General features: G+C 41.9%; 1 protein-coding gene across 4 annotated transcripts; it reads left to right on the forward strand.

Moving 5' to 3' along the window:
• Positions 1-405: 405 nt before the first annotated feature.
• On the forward strand, positions 406-23,218 carry tbx15 (T-box transcription factor 15). 4 transcript variants are annotated; one of them, XM_029639193.1, is made up of 8 exons: positions 406-904; positions 8,238-8,445; positions 11,458-11,559; positions 15,958-16,141; positions 17,649-17,816; positions 18,137-18,201; positions 19,564-19,685; positions 21,129-23,218. In XM_029639193.1, exons 1-8 carry the CDS (start codon positions 703-705, stop codon positions 21,953-21,955), a joined length of 1,878 nt encoding a protein of 625 aa, XP_029495053.1. In that variant the 5' UTR covers positions 406-702; the 3' UTR covers positions 21,956-23,218. The 4 variants fall into 4 exon arrangements, with proteins under 4 accessions (XP_029495053.1, XP_029495071.1, XP_029495061.1 ...); XM_029639211.1 differs by having other exon boundaries at positions 19,588-19,685; XM_029639201.1 differs by having other exon boundaries at positions 15,958-16,129.
• The last annotated feature ends 421 nt before the right edge of the window (positions 23,219-23,639 follow it).

Raw genomic sequence — 23,639 nt, forward strand, 5'->3', positions numbered from 1 at the left:
AAACAAATAATCTTGCTTCTGACCAGGCCACCTGTCATGGTCTTTGAGCTCGCTCTGATTTTCAGCTGTTCATGAAGCTCCAACACAACTTAATTAAATCTGCTAAATTTTAAATTAAATAAAGCCCTACTCGTGCAGTAGGTTATGATACGTTCTGAATGATATTTATCAAATAAATGTAGTACTATTTTTTCCACAAATCCCTGACGATGTTGATTTAGTGCTGGATGGTCAGTTACGAGAGTCCAGTTTCGGATTCCTCTTCCAGGAGTTGTTCTTTCTCTCATCTGCAATTGGTTGACACATTTTGGCTCTCTCTCTTTCTAGGCTTCTCATTGGACGCGCGAGGTTTGACAGTGAGCGAGAGGGTTGCACTTAACGCTTCGGAAAAAAAGTTATCCAGAAGTGAGTATCAATCAGAGAGCGGGGAGAAGGACAAAAACAGAAGAAGGAAGAGGCAGAAAAGCAGGACGGAGAGACAAAAGCGATAGATAACATTACTTTCGAGCAATCAAACGCGCCGTAGAGATGGCATATCATATCGTTAGAGGTTTGAAACATCATTTATAGTCATAGTTTTTGGATTACTTTCGTCATTGTCGACTCTTTGCACTGTTGTAAACATTGACGTGCGCATTTTCCTTGTGCTCACTGCTTGGACGGAGTTTTTGTTTTCCCTCTTGTGGATTTGCCTTGGGAGAAATGAGTGACAGGAGGCGATCTGCCGCTGCTCTGAGCTCGAGAGCGCACGCCTTTTCGGTGGAAGCCCTGATCGGGTCAAACAAGAAGAGAAAGCTCCGCGCCTGGGAGGAAAAGGAGCTGGAGTTGTCTATGGAGAGCCTCGCCACCAACGGACAATTGGGAGACGGCGACGACCCTGCACATTGTCTAGATATCGACCCCGGTCAGTGCGTAACCATCATTACTTCATATTTTGGGGTTGTTGAATATTGTTATGCTTCCATCACAAAAATACGGATTATATCTCATGGAAAAGAGGAATACAGAAAAGGCAACCATTTCATCACCATCTCAAAGATTACGAGTCATTCTTTTTCCTCAGATAACTAATGTGGAATAATATAGTAGCCTACTACTGTAGGCTAATAGTGCCCGTAAATAATATAAGTTTGTAGTTTAACATAACTATATACCGTTGGCCTAATAGTGGTGTATTAACATTGTGTAAATTATCAAAGAAGTTAACCACAAAGTATTGATTTTGTATAAGAACCATTGCTTTAACAAATTAATTGTCATGTCAGTAGAAGCACGCAGAAAACGTAGTAGCCTCTCGTGGAAGGTCACGGTTAATTTTCTTATAGCGCTACTATATTCATTCATAACGTAAATGGTTACCTTAAAAGTTGTTTTACCATTGTTTTACAAATGACATATTGGTACAACATACAGGTGGCATGTGAGGCCAGTGCCCCCTCTCTATTAGGCCTAGCTGGGTAAAATCTATTTCACGTGTGCCTTCCCACTGAGCACAGACGTCAATTCAACGTCTATTACACGTTGGTTCAATGTAATTTCATTGAAATGACGTGCAAACAACGTTGATTCAACCAGTGTGTGACCAGAGGGTCTCTATTGATACAATACAATTGGCCATACAGGTGACGCCAGTGGAGACATGATCAATTGTAATTAATATTTACATATTAAGATGGTCTTGAATTGAGAGAGATATTTGGCAGAGATGAGATGAGGCCTACATTAGCAGCAAGGTTACACGAATTAGTGTAGTTTCTGTGGTTCAATGCAAATCATGCATTTTTGCATACAAGATATCGTAGAAATAAGCCAAATCTGGGGGTTTTATACCAAAAAAATTGTGAGTCCAAATATAATATAAGACAATGTGTGTGTGAAGAGAGTGTGTGTGTTGTTTGCACATGGTTAGCCTGTGTGTATTTTCTATTCCAATTTCGTGCAGCATATACAGACCTAGTCTGACGCCATAATTGTTCATATTTGGGAAACAATAGGCCAATGAAACGTACGTTTAAACAATTTGTATTATTATGTTGTATTGGTTTATTTCGCTATATGAAATGAAGAACACGCAACCCCCGTCTGCGTTTGACCTATAGGCCTACTCAAAATGTGTTCAGTGGATTACTTTAAGTCTAAGGAAAACATCAACACAACTTTCAGTCAATTCTTGAGCCATAATATTATTTTGTAACGTTTTAAATATATGTATTTTTACAGTGTATTCGCTATAGGAAAAACGGCGATTATGTAGAGACTCGGGCCTCAATCTCCAAGTAGCACTCACCTATATGAGCAATGGTGGGTATACAGAATAGCTTAAAACAGAATTGGGACATCAATGTATATTTAATTCAAATGGATGAATATGAATTGTGTATGCCTAAATCCCAAAATTGAAATGCCCAGGCTAATTTTAATGGCCTGCTATGAATCACGTAGGCTTTTTATTGCTGTCAAAACATTTCATATCCACAAATCGCAATTCTCAAAATCTTTTCAAAATCTTTGATCGTTTTTTATTTGTTGGAAATGTTGTAATAAGCAAAAGAAAGTAGCTTAGCCTATCAGGATTTTCAATAGGTCGAAGTTATTGCAGGCCTGGGCCTTGTCACATTATATTCAAGTTAGGATAGGCCTATCTATAATTTTAAATGCTAGAATGTTCTAAATTATTAACGAAGACAGCAAAATCTGTATGAAAAACTTTTATATGTCACTAATGAATCGTATTTTCTACGTTTTGTGGGATTTGGGGCAGGATTGAATTGAAGAACACTGCATTGATCTTATCGGAGAGACTGATGTCAAAAGCAGACAACAATGACACAATCTTGAGGCTTCGAGCTTGAGTATCATTGCTTTATTAACTACATGACGATGGAGATATTCCATACCCTGGCCTATTCTAACCTCCTCTGGCCTCAGATATTAATCGTAGGCCTAATATAAATTGATAAATATCCTCTCAGCTCAATATAGCCTACATTGAATTTCAACAGACACGTAAACCAACAATCCCCATTACAACTGGATTCACAATAGGTCTTGTAGCCTATAGACAAAATGCGAAGTCCCTCCTGCTTTTTCTCAAATATGTAGGCCTGCATTAATGATCTAAAATGGTCTAAAACGTTTTGCATTACAGGCTATATGCCCATATATATATATATTATTTGGTTCATTAAAATCACTGTAGACTAATTTAGCGTCACGTGCATGGCTTTATGATCTACATATTTATTTTTAATTTTACAATACATTGTTGAGGCCTGGTCAAGCTGCATGGTCGAGAAGCCTTCCGCAAAATGACTGGACCCCCGCGCACAGAGGTTGCTGACTGAAATACGCCAGCCGCCAAGCGTTGGGCATTTGGTGGATGCCTCACAAATGAGGAGAACCGAACTAAATTAGTTCACAGCTGAGATGCAGGGTATCGGTACTACCATTGACAATTGGACAGCGAGCCAGTCAGTCAAATACAGGTTATATATCCTCCACGGTTTCACATGAGCTGTTCCAGTTGGAGTCGTCGTTAATTGAAAAGTCACGTTGTTTCGACGAACTCCATGTCATTATGAGCCAGATTCCTGGCAGCGTTGCAGGCAGTGTGTGAGAGTATCCAGCCTTGACTAGCCTCCAATTGACGCGTAGACCAGCCATCATTGAAAACAGCTCGTCTCTGTGGTCAGTTTGTGCGGTTTAGGCTTTTTACTTAATGATTTTGCCTCCATGTGAAGCTTTCAAACCGACATGGTCATATAACATTCTTATTGAAAGACACGTCTTGGAAGAATATATAAAAATAGTGAGAACACCACACAATAGCTTAAACTGAATGAATCCCAATGTGTTTTCCCAGAGAACCAACATGTATGACAAACATGACCTTAGTTTCAGATAAGCACATGTAGGCCTGTCTGCAGAATTTCCCCTCCAAAGCAAGGACTATTATCAATATTAAATGACTTGCCTGAAATGTAAATATCAGCACTGTCAGGTGTGTGGAAGAGAGAACATACAAAACCTGTAATAATAAGACAGAGTACTGTCATTGTGGATTTACAAATACATATATATAACATATTGCAGATTGCCTTTAATCTCACTCTTAAAGAAAGCCTATTACTGGCCTATTACTAAATGGTTTGTATAGCATCTATGTCTCATACAGGGAATCGGTAATTATATTATGGATAATAATTTAGACTTGTATTTGTATTTTTACAGTCTATGGGGTGACACTGGATCTTAAGAGACAGGCATAGGCTACTGTCACTGAACTGTTGAATCTTTATTTTAAACCATATATTTGTGATTTTGTGTTTATTCTGTCCGTACTTCATTTAACTCTGTGGTTTAAATATGTTTTCATATTCTGTATAACAATATATTATATACTGTATGATATATAAATTGTCACTTGGTACTGATTATCCCAGAACCATTTTCTACATTAGTGACTCAAATGTAAAAATTCTGCCTCTGAGAAGAAAAGCCAAAATGTAAGACAACATATGTGTGCGCTATTAAAATGGTTAAATCTTTATTTTATTGCCTCTCCCTAACATGGGTCTGAATTAACTTCAGGCAGAAACAGGTGGTTCTGCTTCTTGTGGATTGGGTTACTCTTCAATTTCATGGTTGGTAGATTGCTACTTACCCACTCTGTTACAACTGTATTAAATGCATCTTCTATTCATAAACCTGTTTCCATAGGAAGGACTTTACCTTGTAAGGCAAGTGTGTAATGATCACCAATGACCAGATCAGTCATACTCTTTGAATAGTCCATTGTTCCAATTCAATAGTCACACACACATTTGTTAGTTTCTTAACATGCTTTTTTCCAAATTAGATCATTACATAGTGAATGAGTTTGTGTGTGAGAATAAGAAGCTAAAATCCATAATATTCTTTGTGTTATAAAAGTGTTATAATTCACATTCAAACTATCCAGACTTCTTGTTGTGACAAACCGAAGACATCATTATTGTTATTTTTTTCAAACTTGGTAGACGTACAGGGAAAATCAATGTTCTCCGTCTAATGAGGTTCAACACAAGTTGATTTCTCTGTGCCTAACCACAAGTTAGTTTATAGGGTTTTGAAAAAGTGAGTGCTGTTCTCCATAGTTTAGTAGAGTCTGGTGCAGTCTTTATTGGACAACTGTCTATGATTGTAGTTGGTCTGCATTAATCATGCAGTTGAGGTTAGCGCCAGATTTCTGACTCTGCTTCTACCTTTCTCTCTATTAGCTGCAGCGAGGTGCTACTTCCTTAAATATATGTATTTGTTCCTCTCTTCCTCTCACTACATCTCATTCATTGTCTCCCCATTTCTCTCTCGATATGTTTCTTTTTACACAGCAATATCCTGTGTAATGTGGGATAGATGTGTGTCGTTTCTCTCACTTGTGTTGCTCAGCTGTACTGACTGGTTATAGTGGGTGAGACAGAGCAGGCTGTCAGTGAGTAGGGGGACAGTGGGATAACTGTGGTGGACAGGGACTGGTCTGGTGACATATGAGGGACAACGTGGTGACTCATTGAGGGCTGGTAGACGTACACAGTGCAGCTTGATGACAGCAAAGGCCTGAGATGACAGCAGCAACCAGGCTGTCATGGTTGCTCTGAGCAGGCACAGATATCTGGTTTGGCCTCTCCCACTGTGTGGCTGATGGTTGTGGGGCTGTATGGGCCAAATCAACAGCCACTCTGTCAGCCTTGTTCTTCGGCTCACACATGGTGTGAGAGAGAGGATCATCACCGCCAATACGCTGAAAGGATCTCTCAAGTGGATGACGAAAAGTCTTTCCCTTAAATATCTCACTCCTTTTCTCTGCACCTCTCTCGCTCTCTTTCTTCCTCTCTCTCTCTCTCTCTCTCTCTCTCTCTCTCTCTCTCTCTCTCTCTCTCTCATATTACTCTCTCACCCCCTCTCTCACTAATCTCTCTCTCTCTCTCTCTCTCTCTCTCTCTCTCTCTCTCTCTCACCCCCTCTCTCTCTCACCCCCCTCTCTGTCACCCCCACCCCCTCTCTCCCTCTCTCTCTCACCCCCTCTCTCTCCCTCTCTCATCCCCCCAATCTCTCTCTATCTCCCTCCCTCCCTCTCATCCCTTTCTCTCTGTCTCTGTGGTGTATCTGTCCTGCCTGCAGTGTCTTCATGTCTCCACTCAATGCTCTTGTCTCTTGTTTTGGGGCTGGTGATCACTTGGTGGTTAGTCCTGGGCCACACTCCAGTCTTTAGCAGTCCTGCATCTGCATAACCCTGCTTACCTGGTGTGTCCTTCCAAAGAAACCTACTCATGTCAGGGCTCTCAATAAATAATACAATATTACATCCCTGGGACTAAACACCTCCCTCTGCAACTGGATCCTGGACTTTCTGACCAGGTTTTCCCCAGGTGGTAAGGGTAGGTAACAACACATCCGCCACGCTGATCGTCAACACAGGGGCCCCTCAGGGGTGCGTGCTCAGTCCCCTCCTGTACTCCCTGTTCACTCATGACTGCACGGCCAGACACAACTCCAACATCATCATTCAATTTGCCGATGACACAACAGTGGTTGGCCTGATCACAGACAACGACGAGATCGCCTATGGGGAGGAGGTCAGAGACCTGGTCGTGTGGTGCCAGGACAACAACTCTCCCTCAACGTGATCAAGACAAAGGAGATGATTGTGGACTACAGGAAAATAAGGACCAAGCATGCCCCCATTCTCATCGATGGGGCTACAATGGAGCAGTTTGAGAGCTTCAAGTTCCTTGGTGTCCACATCACCAACAAACTAACATGGTCCAAGCACACTAAGACAGTCGTGAAGAGGGCACACCAAAACCTATTCCCCCTCAGGAGACTGAAAAGATTTGGCATGGGCCCTCAGATCATCAAAAGGTTCTACAGCTGTCCCATCGAGAGCATCCTGGTTGCATCACTGCCTGGTATGGCAACTGCTCGGCCTCCGACCACAAGGCACTACAGAGGGTAGTGTGAACGGCCCAGTACATCACTGGGGACAAGCTTCCTGCCATCCAGGACTTCTATACCAGGCGGTGTCAGAGAAAGGGCCTAAAAATTGTCAAAGACTCCAGCCTCCCTAGTCATAGACGGTTCTCTCTGCTACCGCACGGCAAGCGGTACCGGAGCGCCAAGTCTAGATCCAAGAGGCTTCTAAACAGCTGCTACCCCCAAGCCGTAAGACTCCTGAACATCTAGTCAAATGACTACCCAGACTATCTACTCTTTAATTACTTGTTACTTTTGTCTCTTATTCTTATCCTTATTTTTTTAAACTACATTGTTGGTTAGGGGCTCGTAAGTAAGCATTTCACTGTAAGGTCTACCCACACCTGTTGTATTCAGCGCATGTGACTAATAAAATTTGGTTTGATTTGATTTGATATTGGCACAAACAAAGGAGACAGTACATTAATAAGAAATAGAATGCATAACTTTACAGTAGACTGTATAGAACTCTACCTGGAAGCAAAAAATGGTTTTCCTATGGGGACAGCCAAAGAGCCATTTTGGAACCCTTTTGGATTCCATTACTTTATATGGAAACTAAGATCTGGAACAGTTAATCTGGGAAATGTTGTCAATTCATGTTGTTTATGTAGGCTACACTTCTTTTGCCATTTTCATTGATGTTATTGTGTTGCCTCTATTAGAGATTTCATGGGAAAAAATAGAAGAACTTTGTTATAACTTTGTCGTGGATCCTTTTCATATGGCGTAGTAATATATGACATAAGACTATATACATCGTAATATGAATTAAAGTGTGCAGTTCGTGAGTATGTTTATTTGAATTATTTAAATGGATTTAAATTCATATGAGCATGAGTCTGTTAGTCATACTTTATATTTTTTATGCTCTCATTGACTGTGGCGTGGCATTCAATTGGGTTCATTTTTCATATTTTTTTATTTTGTTCGTGGTCATTTTTTTTCATGTAAAATACTAATTTCGTTTGATGCATGCTTTACCCTTGTGCTTTTTGGTATACCCCTGGATACTTTATGACATTTCAAACGTAAGTGGAATAGTTTTAGTCAGATTTCAATTTTCTCCAGTTTTGGTGCTTTCTTTGAGTTCCATGCTGCAGGTGATTTGGCCTCAACGGGCAATACCAGAGACCATAAAAAACAGGTCAATGCTCAACGCCAATTTTCCTAAAGCCCCGGCTCTACTTCTGGCTGCATTTTCATAATCTTGATAATCTCCACAGATTCGGAGGCGAGCCCCGGATCAGACGGTGAGGGTTTGGCGGAGAGGACGTCGTGCTCCTTCGGCTCCCCGGTGGACCTGGCCCCGGCGGCCTGCGAGCCGTCTCCCGCTGCCTCAATGGAGGATATTCAGGTGGAGCTGCAGTGCGCAGACCTCTGGAAGCGCTTCCATGAAATTGGCACGGAGATGATCATCACTAAAGCGGGGAGGTAAAGCAACTGCTGCATATTTATGATTTATTAAGGGACTCATCTGATATTATATTTCCTTCTAGGAATAGGCTGCGCTGAACACATGTTCTGTGTTGGCCTACTATAGGATAGACTAGGCATATGACCTAGTTTTCTATAGGTTTTACGACTAGGTGCATTGCCTCTGATGACGCAAAATTGTTTATGAAGTTCTGTGCAAAATTGATTATAATTGCTACATTTTCCACGCACACAGACACACGCACACCGAGCCTAGTTTTGCGCAGAAGATGCCCGTCCTCTATGGGAATTAACCCTGTTTTTGAGGGGTGCTAATGTGTTGCACATGGGGGAAAGGGCTCCGGACGTGCGAGGGCCGCTCCAATCACAGGCCATACATGAAGTGTGAGGGTATTCCATGGCTGATGTCAGAGAATAGCCGGAGCAGAAAGGAACTGTTTCCAATTCATCTCTTTGAAACATGTTTTCGGTTTTCTTGCCCTTTTGGGTAGCAATTACAACCTAAACCGAGCATATAACTAAACCTACACTGTTCTCAGGAAGACCTTTCCCCTGCGCGCTCTCACCGGGAAGGCCATGTATTTCCCGTCCATTTCGAATTTTATGATCAAGCAATATGAGAAGGGAACTTATTGCTTGATTTTTTTTTTTTGCCGTCAAGGAAATTTATGAAGTCCACTTATTCACAAAGTAAGCCTAAAAATAAACCGGTCTAGGGTATTACTATTCCCTCCATGAAACAAATGAAAAACATTGGGAAAGAATGTTCCTCTGTAGGTCTATAGTTTGTAATACATTAACCTATTTACATATTTGTTTATTAGGGTATTTGCAGATATTAGGGTATTTGCAGATAGAAGGTGAAGAGGTTTATCTAACCTAGGCATAACTGACTTTAGTTTAGTTTAGTAGGCCAGTTGATTTTACAGTTCAGTTTTCTTTACCACTGCAAACTTCAGCTAACCTTAGCCACCACAAGCCACCAATCAATGGAAGTGATGGAGAATCTGAGTATGTTTAATTAAAAAAAATGTCCAAATCACCTGAAATAAATTCAACTCAACTCCATGTTTGGTTTGATGTTTCTTAAAGGTGATTTGGCCATAAAAAAAACATGCTCACATGCCCCCATCACTTCCATTGATTGTTAGCTTGTGGTGGCTAAAGTTAGCTGAAGTTTGTAGTGGTTTAACGATAACTGAACCATGGATTACAGTTTCTCTTATTTTCAGGGTGAGGAACCATCTAACATCAAGTTCTAAAATAATGACCTACTCCTTTAAGGCCATTTCAGCACCCTGTTTTGAGTTCAGAGGGGGGGCGCATCTACCCTCTTTCTTTCTACATGTCTTTGTTTTGTATGTCATGTTTTGTATTATTTGTTCTGCACCCAGAACTCTGGGTCTTGTTGTTCCTGTATGCTCTTTTATGTTTAGATAAGAATTGTATACCTGTTTATACACCATTCTTGTGTGTGTTTAATAAAAAATATTTGAAACAAAATACATATATATAGATTTCATTTTTTTATGGATCAGAAATATTACTTATGTGTTAGGCTACCATTTAATGTCAATTAAGGAGAAATAGAGGCCCAGTAAAAACATCAGCATCAAACCTTTAGATTTGTCCCCATCTAGTCTAGGCTAGTATAGGCTAATATAGACCTACTACTTTTAACAACAGAAGATCGTACGATATTAATTTGAACAACAAAAATATTATGATATTAATCACATTTATTAAACATATGATAATTCCTCTGACTATGTAACATGCATCAGAGGAGAGCGAGGGCAGAGCGGAATGTTCTATGGCCTAACATATGGATGCGCATATTTCCCTTCTCATTTGAAAATGCTTTCCATTTTGTTAAACTAGATATTCACTGATTATTTTTGTCGAACTTAATTTATTTGAAGCTGGCCAATTAGTCTACATGTTTTTATGGAGAAATGTCAAGGACCACGTTGTTTGCGTGTTGAATTTTCTTTTGGTAGGCCTCGGCCAATATCAAATTGCATAATATTCTAAAGTTGTACTGTGAAGTTGTAAAGTTGTATTTTCCGGTTTGCTCTTATGTTAATAATATATGTAAGCTAATTTGACAGCTAACCCGTAAATCAGATTTACCTAAACAATATATGATCAACGTTGTTTTTATGATATTCATGAATCAGATTTACGTTGTTAATCGCCCCATGAATAGAATCAGTCCCTGTTTCAATGCAGTAGGCCTAGAGTTTACAGGACTGGCTGCGTGTATTTCATGGCTCTGCTAATAATAAGCCTATAAATTCAGAGGGGGAAGGAAGTAAGAAAACAGCCCTCTTTTCTCATTATGAGGGAAAAGATGTATGGCGTTTAAATGAAATAAAAATGCTGCTTTTGAAGTGTACAACGAGGAATTAACTTGTAAATGTCTCTGTGTATGCAGTCCTGCTTTTAATATGGCGTCTGTTTGCGTTCTAAACTTATTTTCCTGGTTTGATTTGTGTCGAATAACAACAAAAAAACTTCTCATGATTGGGTACACATTGTCAAGGAAGAGTGAGTTTGTTGCCAGCTCGTGCATTAAGACAGTTTCAATCTTCTTTGATGATGAAATTACCTACTTTCTTAAATCAGAATAATATTTATTTAATGAAGACATGGAACTTTGATAGACATTTTAATGAATTATCATAAAGTTGTGCATCTAGGCCCTGTTATGATGGGATGAGGGGTGAAAATGACCTCATATGACTGGCAAAACATTGGTCTAACTTCAAACCTTGTCTCTCTCTTGGGTGTTGTGAATTTTCTCAGTGATTTGCCCAGTGGTGCACTAGAATGTATTTCAAGTGACATTATACCTAATGTCTGCATTAATTATACTTAATGTCTGCATGGTGCAGGGTTTCGTTTCCCCTTTTTATTGCTGATACTCATAATCCAATATTAAACTTTGCAAGCTAGTTTGCTAATATCACACACTCTCTCTCTCTCCCTCTCTCTGTCCTCTCATAGGCGGATGTTCCCTGCAATGAGAGTAAAGATCGTGGGTCTTGACCCCCATCAGCAGTATTACATAGCCATGGACATTGTTCCTGTGGACAATAAGAGATACAGGTATGCTCCTATCTTCTTAAGGTATGCTCACACTTCTTAGCGCTTCCAAACATTTCCTAACTTCCCAACTAATTTCCTAACTTCCCCATTCAGATGGGTGTGTACAATGATGTATCCACAGTGATGTACACATACAGTGTCTTCAGAAAGTATTAATACACCTTGACTTTTAGTTGTTTTACAGCTTGAATTCAAAATGGATTAAATAAAAAGAAAAGTCACACCCATCTACACACAATACCCTACAATGACAAAGTGAAAACATGTTTTTAGAAATTGTAACTCATTTATTGAAAATGAAATAGAGAAATATCTAATTTACTTACTTAACTATTCACACCCCTGAGTCAATACTTTGTAGAAGCACATTTGCCAGTGATTACAACTGTGAGTCTTTCTGGGTAAGTCTCTAAGAGCTTTCCACACCTGGATTATACAACATTTGCCCATAATTATTTTCAAAATTCTTCAAGCTCTGTGGAATTGGTTGGTGATAATTTCTAGGCAAGCATTTTCAGGTCTTGCCATATATTTTCAAGTAGATTTAAGTAAAAACTTTAACTTGGCAACTCAGTCTTGTTGTTCACTGTCTTCTTGGTAAGCAATTCCAGTGTAGATTTGGCCTTGTGTTTTAGGTTATTGTCCTGGTGAAAGTGAGTTCATCTCCCAGTGTCTGGTGGAAAGCAGACTGAATCAGGTCTTCCTCTAGGACTTTTCCTGTGCTTAGCGCCATTCCATTTATTTTTATCCTGAAAAACTCCCCATCCTTAATGATTACAAGCATACCCATAACATGATACAGCCACCAGTATGCTTGGAAATATGGAGAGTGGTACTCAGTAATGTATTGTATTGTATTTTCCCAAAACATAACACGTTGTACTCAGGACAAAAAGTGAATTGCTTTGCCAGAATTTTTGCAGTATTACTGTACTTTAGTGCCTTGTTGTAAACAGGTTGCATGTTTTGGAATATTTTAATTCTGTACATGCTTCCTTCTTTTCACTCTGTCAATTAGGTTAGTATTGTGGCGTAACTACAAGGTTGTTGATCCATCCTCAGTTTTCTCCTATCACAGCCATTAAACTCTGTAACTGTTTTAAAGTCACCATTGGCTTCATGGTGAAATCCCGGAGCAGTTTCCTTCCTCTCCGGCAACTGAGTTAGGAAGGACGCCTGTCTCTTTGTGGTGACTGAGTGTATTGATATACCACCCAAAGTGTAATTAATAACTTCACCATGCTCAAAGGGATATTCAATGTCTGCTTTTTTAAATTTGACCCATCGACGAACAGGTGCCCTTCTTTGCGAGCCATTGCAAAACCTCCCTGGTCTTTGTGGTTGAATCTGTTTGAAATTCACTGCTTGACTGAGGAACCTTACAGATAATTGTATATGTGGGGTACAGAGATGAGGTAGTCATTCAAAAATCATGTTAAACACTATTATTGCACACAGAGTGAGTCCATGCAACTTAATATGTGACTTGTTAAGCACATTTTTACTCCTGAACATATTTAGACTTGCCATAACAAATGGGTTGAACATGTATTGACTCAAGACATTTAAAACATTTTTTTACAAATTCATAAGTATTCCACTTTTACATTATGGGGTATTGTGTGTAGGTGTAAGAGTTTTGCTTCCGTTCTTCTCCTCGCCCCTACCTGGTCTCAAACCAGGGACCCTCTGCACACATCAACAACAGTCACCCACGAAGCACCGTTAACCATCGCTCCACAAAAGCTTCGGCCCTTGCAGAGCAAGGGGAACAACTACTTCAAGGTCTCAGAGCGAGTGACGTCACCGATTGAAACCCTATTAGCACGCACCCCGCTAACTAGCTAGCCATTTCACACTGGTTACATAGGCCAGTGACAAATCATCTCAATGTTATCCATTTTAAATTCAGGCTGTAACACAACAACATTTGGAAAAAGTCACGGTGTGTGAATACTTTCTGAAGGCACTGTTCATTAAATACAACACATTAATGGGACATGACACTCGCCATGTCTGAGATTGATATTCTAATTCAGTCAAACCAAACTAGTCTCCGCCCCCATCTTGGATGAAATAGCTTACTATTGATAAATTGTTGTTGTGTATTTTAAGATGGAGAGTGGTTGAAAAAAACAAAACATGCACAGATCATTTCACATGGTGATAAGAAATGCAGATATACACATAAATCTGAATGGAACCTGAAACAATGGTCTTTCCTGTATGGTCCATCTTGGGGATAGGTTTTTATGATGGATATCTCCAGTTAAAGTATCTGAATGAATTTCTGGCATAGAACACAATGTCTGGCGCTTCAGAGAAGGACACCAGAGGAGAATGAAAAGTATTTATCATGATGTGTTTATGGTTCGAGTGAGACCATCAAATTGATAGCTTTATTCACTGTGTAAATGGCAAAGCATATTTTTTATTGTAAACCTATTTGACCGTGGTGGAATACTAGTTTATATATGTAAGTTATCTCCGCCATCTCAGGACGCAGTGTCAGAGCGACAGACAAAACGGCAGTGTCATAGTTGCAATAACGTTATAACAGCGCTACGGATGGGTTACCATGCCTTTGTTTTATTTGATCTCATATTGAACACAGAGTACATCTTCAGTTTATATATCAATAACATGCATTAATGATATTATTGTTACAGACATTTTTACTATGTTTAAGTTTTATTTGATAAACAGAACTTGGCTTTCTTGAACGGAACACTGAAGAACCACTTTAACAATGCATTTTCAGTAGTTAAACATTATGTATTCTATTCCCAAGTTTTAATTGAAGCACTGTAGAACCCTGGCTCTCTGGCTCTCTCACTGACTGAAGCATTTGCCTTAGAGTGAACGCTCTAGAGAACCAAAATATCATGGAAGATTTTTAGAAGCCAAAAGATCTTGTAAAATTAAATAGGATTTTCATCCCAGCTCGGGACTTTACCACAGGGCTTTGTAAACTGAGCTCCGAGCTGTCACTGGAATGTCTCATAGTTCTCATAGAGGGGGTCTGGAAATACAGTCGTTACTTGCTTTACTTAGGCTCTCTGCCTCTCTTTAGGAACTTCTTGTTTATTCTGGGCTCTTTAAATCTCTATATATTAAGTGTCCTTTATGTGGACAGTTGGTAAGTCTTAAGTTTGAATCGCATTGCGCACACAGACCAGCAATGTCAAGCTCTTAAAATTGACTTTGTCCGCAATATGTGCACGCACGCACGCACGCACGCACGCACGCACGCACGCACGCACGCACGCACGCACGCACACACACACACACACACACACACACACACACACACACACATACGAAAACACATGTTTACATACGAAGACTTGACTTGATGAACTCAACCCTTGTAGGGTAATGTAACAGTAATATTTACTCTGTCAGTAAGGTAACGCAATTTCCAGTCTGGGTTTGGCAAGTGTGTGTCAGTCTGAATTTCTGTTTGTCCATAAAAGTATATATCTGTTTGATGAGTTGCATGCATACATATGTTGTGTCGGTGGTCTGTGTGTGTGTGTGTGTATAGGAAGTGTGGTGTTGGATGAGGAGGCGTGCATACCCCCCCCCCCCCCCCCATCTGTCCAAAGGGTGTCACATAAAGTCAGATCTTTATTGATTGTGCTAGAGCCAGATGGCAGATTTATGGAAGATGAAAGGGGACTAATCAAATTTCCAGTCCTGTTTGGGGCTAAGGTTTCTCTCTTCCTTAACACTTTCCCTGCTACACCGAGCTTAACCCTAAACAGCACTCCAAACAGGAAATTACACAAACGCCTGGCATTCTGTGTGTGTGTTTGGTCTGGGGTCGGGTCTGTGTGTGTGTGTGTGTGCAGAGAGTGTTTGTAGGTGTGTACAGGGGGGTCAAGGATGTGTGTGTGCGTATGAGAGAGAGAGAGACTAGAGGGTTGTGTAATAACAAAGAGGCCAAATTAGAGTTTTGTCCATGTTTTACCGCTGAATGATGACTTTGGCAGAGGCGTTGCAAGTAAGCACTTTCAACTGTGCACATGGCCAGAACTAAAGGCAAACAGCTGTGCCTGGGGCTACAGTGGACTGGAATCCCCCTTGTGCTACAGTCAGTCAGCCAGTCAGTGAGGGGAATGCTCTATGGTGGGCGGGGCAGCCAAATTGTACCGTAACTTACAATCCAACATAAAATGTTATGACTAAGCTTAATTGGTAATATGTCATTAAAAGCATATGTAGTGTGTGGGGATATTTGATGTCTCTATTGTGAACAAGCCCTGCATCTGAAACACATGACACATGATGTCCAAGACTTCAATGCTTCCCAATAACATGCAAAACCTGTTGAAAAAAACTGAAAATGAAATGTGGTTTGGTGCTGATACGTCTGTCACTGTGTGTGTCATCCAGGTATGTGTACCACAGCTCCAAGTGGATGGTGGCGGGGAACGCGGACTCCCCCGTGCCCCCGCGGGTCTACATCCACCCAGACTCCCTGGCCTCTGGAGACACCTGGATGAGGCAGGTGGTCAGCTTCGACAAACTCAAACTCACCAACAATGAGCTGGACGACCAGGGCCATGTGAGTGAGCCGGTGAGCCGGCTTAACTTGACATACCAACTCTTGCCTCCCTCCTACACCTGTACACTGTTACACCTGTACACTTGAACACTGTTACACTTCTACACTAATATAAAGATGTATTAGTAAGTGTACTGTTTCAGTATTTCTCAAAGTGCTTCACATTATAACAGGGGAATTTATTTCACCCCACCCATGTATAGATGACACTATACTTAGAGAAGAAGAGAGACTGTTTTTGCTGCTTCTGCCTTAATCGACTGATACTGAAACAGTCGATTGGTCGTGATGTAGTTATGGCACATGATGGATCTCCTCATGACATGAACTCAGTGCTGTTACAGGCCAGATTGGTTTGATTACCAAGTTGTTGAAACAGTCAGAAGCCGGTGCACACCCATTTCTCCATTGGGGTCCTGATTTAGGGATGCCAGTGCGGCGCTGGTAGGCTGGCACACCCTGGTCCTCAATGTGGGCCTGTTTTCCACCCGGCCAGCTGATTCTATCGCAGCTCCGTTCTTCTGACAAATGTAATAACAGATGCAGCAGTGGGTGCGTATTTTGAGGGTAGTCAGTCAAGCCCCCTTTTTCCTCTCCCACAGCCTCGTTATAAGGCCTTTGTTCTCCTGGAGGCCTCGAGGCGAGAGGAAATTAACTTTGTAACTTCCTGTGTGGGAAACCTCACCGCATATAGGCTGGTATCTGACCCATCTCTCTTCTCTTCTTCCTCCGACTACTATCAAACCTCTCCATCAACAGCGGTGGCTATTGGTTATTAATCATCTGTTTCATGTGCTGCTGATTTTTCAAGCTGATTGGCTTTTGGTTGTGATTCATAAATTAGATATAAATATGTCGCTGAAGTCACTGCATTGCTATAGAAGGCTGTCAGGGACATTACAACATGTATTGTTTTGACAAGAGATCTGTCAGATAATACCCTTGGCTGCTCTGTGTTGTTGTGAGCTCAGTGTGTGTATGTGTGACGGGGGCAGGGTTGACCTGACTCAGGCCCAGGCAGGACTCAGAACCCTTGGTCATAACTGCAGGGTCCCGTGAGCCGAGCAGGGGGGCAAGGGGAAGGTGATGGGGGGGCCCTGGCTAGAAATTACATTTACTGTCACTGTTATTCAGTACTGTTTCCCCAATCTCTGTTTGAAATGACCCCCTTAGTTGTCTGCGGCTCCAAGGAGGCTTTCTCACTCGGGCTGTAATCAAGAGCAGACAGAGAGCCGGAGGGAAGGCTGGGCCGTCGTAACCTGACTCCTCGGCTCTGCTCTCTGGTGTTAAATACTTACCTCACCACCTCTCTCATTAGAAGTGTGGACTCATGTTCCTCTTAATTATATAGCTCTGATATGAATTCAGACTTGCTTAGACACTTACACACACATACACACATATATAAATACACACACACACACACACACACACACACACACACACACACACACACACACACACACACACACACACACACACAGAGAATGTAACCATTACGATCTCTCTGTGGTTTCAGATCATCCTTCACTCCATGCATAAGTACCAGCCTCGTGTCCATGTGATCAGGAAGGACTTCAGCAGTGACCTGTCCCCCACAAAGCCTGTTCCCAGCGGAGAGGGAGTGAAGACCTTCAGTTTCCCTGAGACTGTCTTCACCACTGTCACCGCCTACCAGAACCAACAGGTCTGAGACCAGACACCTTTCTCTTTGTTGCTACAATGGTATGTTGCCACTCAATGGGTCTATCTGCACCAGGCTTAGGATCAATTCATTTTCATTTCTGGAAGTGAACATCAATTCAATTTATGAATGGAAAATGACCAATTATTAATATTATTAACTCAAATTCAGATTTTCATGAAATTCTTTCTTCATTCATACATTCATTAGGTCCCTCTTCAATAAAAAAAAACGTTATGTTGACCCGTTTTTTCCCTCTCCAACATGTACATCGGTCATCGCTATGTCATGTGTTTTGATTGTAATGTTTTTCTTTCCTGCAGATAACAAGACTAAAGATCGACCGCAACCCATTTGCTAAAGGATTTCGGGATTCAGGCAGAAACAGGTATATATTTCCCCAGTAACCCGAGGTCCATGTAATGCAGCATGATTCAGCGTTCGCCATGCTGTGTGGCGCAAATCTTTCATTTTCTCCAACGTGGCCTTTAATATGGAAATAATCCCCTGGAGATACCTCCTAATCCCATATGCTGCTCCATATAAAATCAGTCACTCTCTCCCCTGCCAAGAAAACCCCATTACATCTGAGATAGAACCACATGTTTTGGGTAGGGCTCTCTCTCTTTCCCTCCTTTTCTCTGTCTGCCTCTCTCTCTGTGTGCCTCTTTCTGTGTGCCTCTCTCTCTCTCTCTCTCTCTCTGTGTCTGTGTGTCTGTGTGTCTGTGTGTCTGTCTGTCTGTGTGTCTGTCTGTCTGTCTGTCTGAATAATCATATATAGCGGGGGAAACACTGAACCAGACCCTCAGCACATGAAAGCTCCCCTCCCATCTGGAGCACATTTTCGGCACAGATATTTGAGACATCTTTTTTTCATTTTTCAAACAATAGAGTGCCGGGTTTATGAACTAGCATTAGAATTTCATTGCAGAAAACGACAGATTAAAAGATTATGCAGGAATAGGATATTTATAGACAGAAAATGTATTTATCTTTACATATCCTAACTCTGCTCATGGAAGTAATTTACCCCATTACTGTTAAACTGTGCAGAGTAATGCCACATTATAGCGATCTGAAATCAATAAAAACAGGGACATATTACACAAGCTAAATTGTACAATTACCTACTGAGTTGGTTCTCTATGTATTTATATGTTAATACAGATCCATCTCAGGCATTAAGTTATGATTATGTCGTCAATTGGATTTTGGCCGGTGACACATTACTTTATGAGGTAAAACAGGGCATAGCTTATTTGTTGGGTTTTGATCCTGAGCACTATGAATGAGCGCACTGATGGCCAGGGCCAGTGTGATTAGCGTAGTGCGCTAACGAGCTGGAATGGCCCGGGAGTTACTGGCCCTAAAATAACATGGTCGGGACAGGCCCTCGTTTCCCTGGGATATGGCTCAGCAGGGCACACAGGAGTAAATCACGCAGGAAGGAGAACCGTGTTCAAGATGAAATGTCACCCAGATTTATGTTCACAGTAAAAACCTGCTCCATTTAATGGCTCCAGTTTCCTCCGTCTGACTCCACTTCTCCTTCTCTGCCTCTCTCTTTCCAACCTCTCTCACTCATACTTACACTCCCTCCTTTCTCTATGTGCCTCTCTTGTTCTTTTGACTATCTGTTTTCCTGTCACAACTCTTCCTTCCTCTTTCTCTTGCCCCGCCCTTGTTATGTTTTATGTACCCAACCCTTCCCTCACACTGACCCTCTTTTCTTCTTCTTCCACTGTTTCAGTCTCTCGTTCTCTCTCTCACACAGGACTGGTCTGGAGGCGATCATGGAGACCTATGCGTTCTGGAGACCGCCTGTGAGGACACTCACGTTTGAGGACTTCACCAACATGCAGAAACAGCAAGGTGTGTAAAACTGTATTTAAACTATGTCCTAATCTCCCATCTACACTCTCTCACTGTCACTGCATACCTTTTCCTTTCCTTTCCCAACACATCAATTATCTATGTCCTTCATCAGTCTGGTCATCACTGGTCATCACTTTTGGCATGTCTGTCTGACTTGGAATGTACTGAACTTTTCACATTCTACATGACCTTAACAATAAAATCATTAAATGGCCCCTGTGGCTTTTGGACGGCTTTGTGACGTGAGCGGTATCAGTGAAAGTCTCATGCGTCTCTCCCCAGCGAGCACAGCCCAGTGTCTCTACTCATGGCTCGTATCACAGGCCACCAATGCTTAAAGCAAGTCAATTTCTTCAGCACTCCTTTCTCCGAGGTCATGATGACGTTACGTCACTCAGTATTTTGTCTGTGTCGACATCTGTTTGTTATCCCAAACTCCACCAAACCGATTAGACGTTAATTAAAGTCCTCGCGCCTCTGATGAACTTTGGGCACGCCGTAAGGACTGAGCACCCCTCCCCCACCCCCCAGCTCCACCAGACGGCCTTCCAGTGGGGTAATCAACCGTTCCCCTCAGCAACACTAACGCTGCTCTAACCACTGACGATCAGAAAGGAAAACATGACATCACTGTGATATCTTCCTCTCCTTACCAACAGAAACTTGCAGAACTGAGCTGAACAGAACAGCTGTATTATCAAAGCCATATGGCGCAGTCAGAATCAGAACTCTGGCCAAGAGAGAATCCTGAATTAGTTAGTTATGCAGTGTTTTTTTTTCTTTAGCTGGTTTCAAATGGAATTTTAGTGAATGCGGCCCAAATTCTCATTAATAAAGAAATATGTGAGTGATATCCCACAGTGATCGCTTGACTCCAAAAGCTTGACTTATTGCATGTTAACCTGTGCCAAGATGAGTTTTTTTATTTTTACGGTCATACATGTCTAAATTATGAATGCATGATTCTTTGAGAAAAGGGGCAAGCTCAGAGCTCTGTTGACCCGACATGTAATGTACCAAACTGAAGCCACATTTATGCTCAGAAACAATTACTGTTATTTATGAGAGGGTTTAAGATCCCATAAATAGTACAATTTAAAAGAAGTAATACGGTCATGCAATTAGTCCTTAAAATCAGATGTTGAGCAAGTCGAGGTGGTGAAGTCAGCTGCAATTTACAAGTAAGTGTAATATCGAATTCTTTAATACATGTGAATTAAGATGCTTATGCACCAGTCTTAAACAGCACTCTCTTATTTGACCGTTTAAGATCAAACGGCAGCAGTTGCTGGAAGGAGACATTCTGGCGGCGAAAGGCTGAAATGAGAGATATTGTCAGAGTGTGATTGTTGGCCAGTGTTTGTGTTGATGTTTCACTCTGTAGCGCTGGTTCTGTCTCACTGTCTTTGCGTTGTGTGTGTGTCTCTGTGTGTTTTTTAGGAGGAAGCACGGGCACCTCTCCCACCACCTCCAGCACAGGAACCCCCTCCCCTTCTGGTGCAGCCCACCTCCTGTCCCCCTCCTGCTCACCGCCTACCTTCCACCTGGCCCCCAACACCTTCAATGTGGGCTGCAGGGAGAGCCAGTTGTGCAGCATGGGGTTGTCTGAGTACCCGGCCTGCGCCCGCAGCAACATGGCGGCCCTACAGGGCTACGGGGGCCTGGCTGACAGCTCCTACGGACGCCTCCAGGCAGCAGGGGGCACTGTGGCCTCCACCCAGCAGTCTGAATCCTTCCTGCCCCAGAGGACTTCCTCCCTGATTGCTGCGGGAATGCAGGGGGGCGGCCATGGCTCTCTGTCCAGTGGCAGCAGTGGAAGTGCTGGCGGAAAGATGGATGCCTATGGAGGTCAGTTGACCTCGTTCCCGGCCTCCCAGCTGCAGTATGTGATGCAGGCGGGCTCTAGCTCAGCTTCTGGCTCTTCCTCCTCTGGCTCCTCCCCCTCATCCGCCCACATGTTCAGCGGGGGCCACCACCATGTGCAACAGGGGTCCTACAACGCCTTCTCACTCCACAACCCCTACAACCTGTATGGATACAACTTCCCCACCTCCCCTCGTCTGGCTACCAGCCCCGAGAAGCCCCAGGGCGGCCTCCTGTGTTCCTCTTCCCCTGCCGGGGCATTTGCCGAGCGCCAGTACCTGTCCAACGGTGGCATGGACAGCATGCACATGATCGGCAATCCCTCCACTGGCCAGCAGGGGGCAGGCTCCTGTGATGGCCGGCAGTATGGCTCCTCCTCTCAAATGTCTATGCACATCGTGTAAAAACTAGGATCTCACTTCTGACCCATTTTCGCTGTCCCATTATTTCAACAAGTTATGTTTCTTCTACGATAAATCTGTTATCTCAGATGTGCTATTGATGTTGAGTCATTTTACGTTTAGCGTTTGTAATACTGAGGTAGTGTACAAAGTTAACCTTTCAAAAAAATGCCTTTTCATCTCATGATGCTTGTTGTTTTGAATTTCCCCCCAACAGGCTTTATTCAATGGAATGAAACTGTTATTTAATTGCCACAATAGTGTTAAAAAGGCAAAGTGAAACCGTATACCTGTATCTCTCAGTAACTGTTCAGAACACTAACCCCATTATTGGGGACACACAGAGGGATCCGTGAAGGAGAGGGGCCCATATACTCTTACTGTGCAGGGATTCTCAGGAGTGAACCCATGAATTTGTTATGGTGCAATAGTAATGACAGCCTCTACAGTAACTCAGCCTTGTTGCTATGGATTATATCCAGCCCCGGACATGATGTGACAGGGGCTTCGTGAGATCCAGACACTTCCCCTCCACTTCCACATCTCTAGTTGTAACAGGACAGTTATGCAACATTATTCTATAGCATTGTGGCAACATTGAGAGAGAACTGGATTGTGGATATTAACAGTGCCTGATCAATATGGTTTTCCCTCTGGCCACTCAGAGGTGATGAAGGGAGGATGATGGATGGACAAAGGGTGAACATAATATAATAGGGCACATACTGGAGGGATGAAGTCAAAGACCTACAGGTCAAGGTGAGGGATGAAGTCAAAGACCTACAGGTCAGGGTGAGGGATGAACTATGTGTGTCCGACAGGGCCCAGTTGTTGGCCCTGCATCTCTCAGTGGACATGCTGGATGAGAGGCTCTGTTCAAGGGGACACTGAATATACAGTGAAATCACCACAATCTTATCAATTCCTTTCCTCACAGACTGGAATGGCTTCACAATTTTGAGTGGATTACCTTTTAAAAAGCATATATAAGATGGTGAATGCAAGTAAAAACCATACGCTTTAAAATTGTTGTGTGAAATGTTTTAAATATACAATAGGAGAACAGAGTAATTAAAGTATGTTTTGGTGTGTTGTAGATAAGCGTATTTAAGTGCCAAGCAATAATGCTATTATATTGGCCAATCTATCATGAAGACAAATGTGTGGAAAAAAGGGAAATATCAAAAATATTCTTTAGAAAGACATTCAAAAAGAATGTACATACAGGTGCCAAGCACAGTAATGTTCAATAAACATTTGAATTCATTTCCATGGTTTTGATTCATTTACAGCCGTCACTATAAGATGCGCGTACCATCAGAGTGGACCGCTAACAAAAACACAAAGAATAGAGCATCCTCTGACATTTTCTTATTCAAATATCACTTACTAGCAATTACAATGATATTCTACCATTTGGTATCATATTATTCAACATCCATGGGGTTTATTTAATTAGTTTAAATAACAGGAAATCTTACTGACTGTGGCTTTATCATCAGAAATCTGCAATACTCTAACTATGCATGTATGGAACAGTAAAGATGAAGAAAGATATACCCGCATATCGTGTGTTTTACAAAAAGTATCCAAGAATGGTCTTATTTATTATCCCAAGGTCCTGTAAACACATCTGCCCTGGTTGGTTTGAACCAATGACTCATCACATCTATCAAACTGAAATAGG

This window comes from Oncorhynchus nerka, linkage group LG3 (assembly GCF_034236695.1).
Source record: "Oncorhynchus nerka isolate Pitt River linkage group LG3, Oner_Uvic_2.0, whole genome shotgun sequence".
In the NCBI taxonomy this organism is placed as follows: domain Eukaryota; kingdom Metazoa; phylum Chordata; class Actinopteri; order Salmoniformes; family Salmonidae; genus Oncorhynchus; species Oncorhynchus nerka.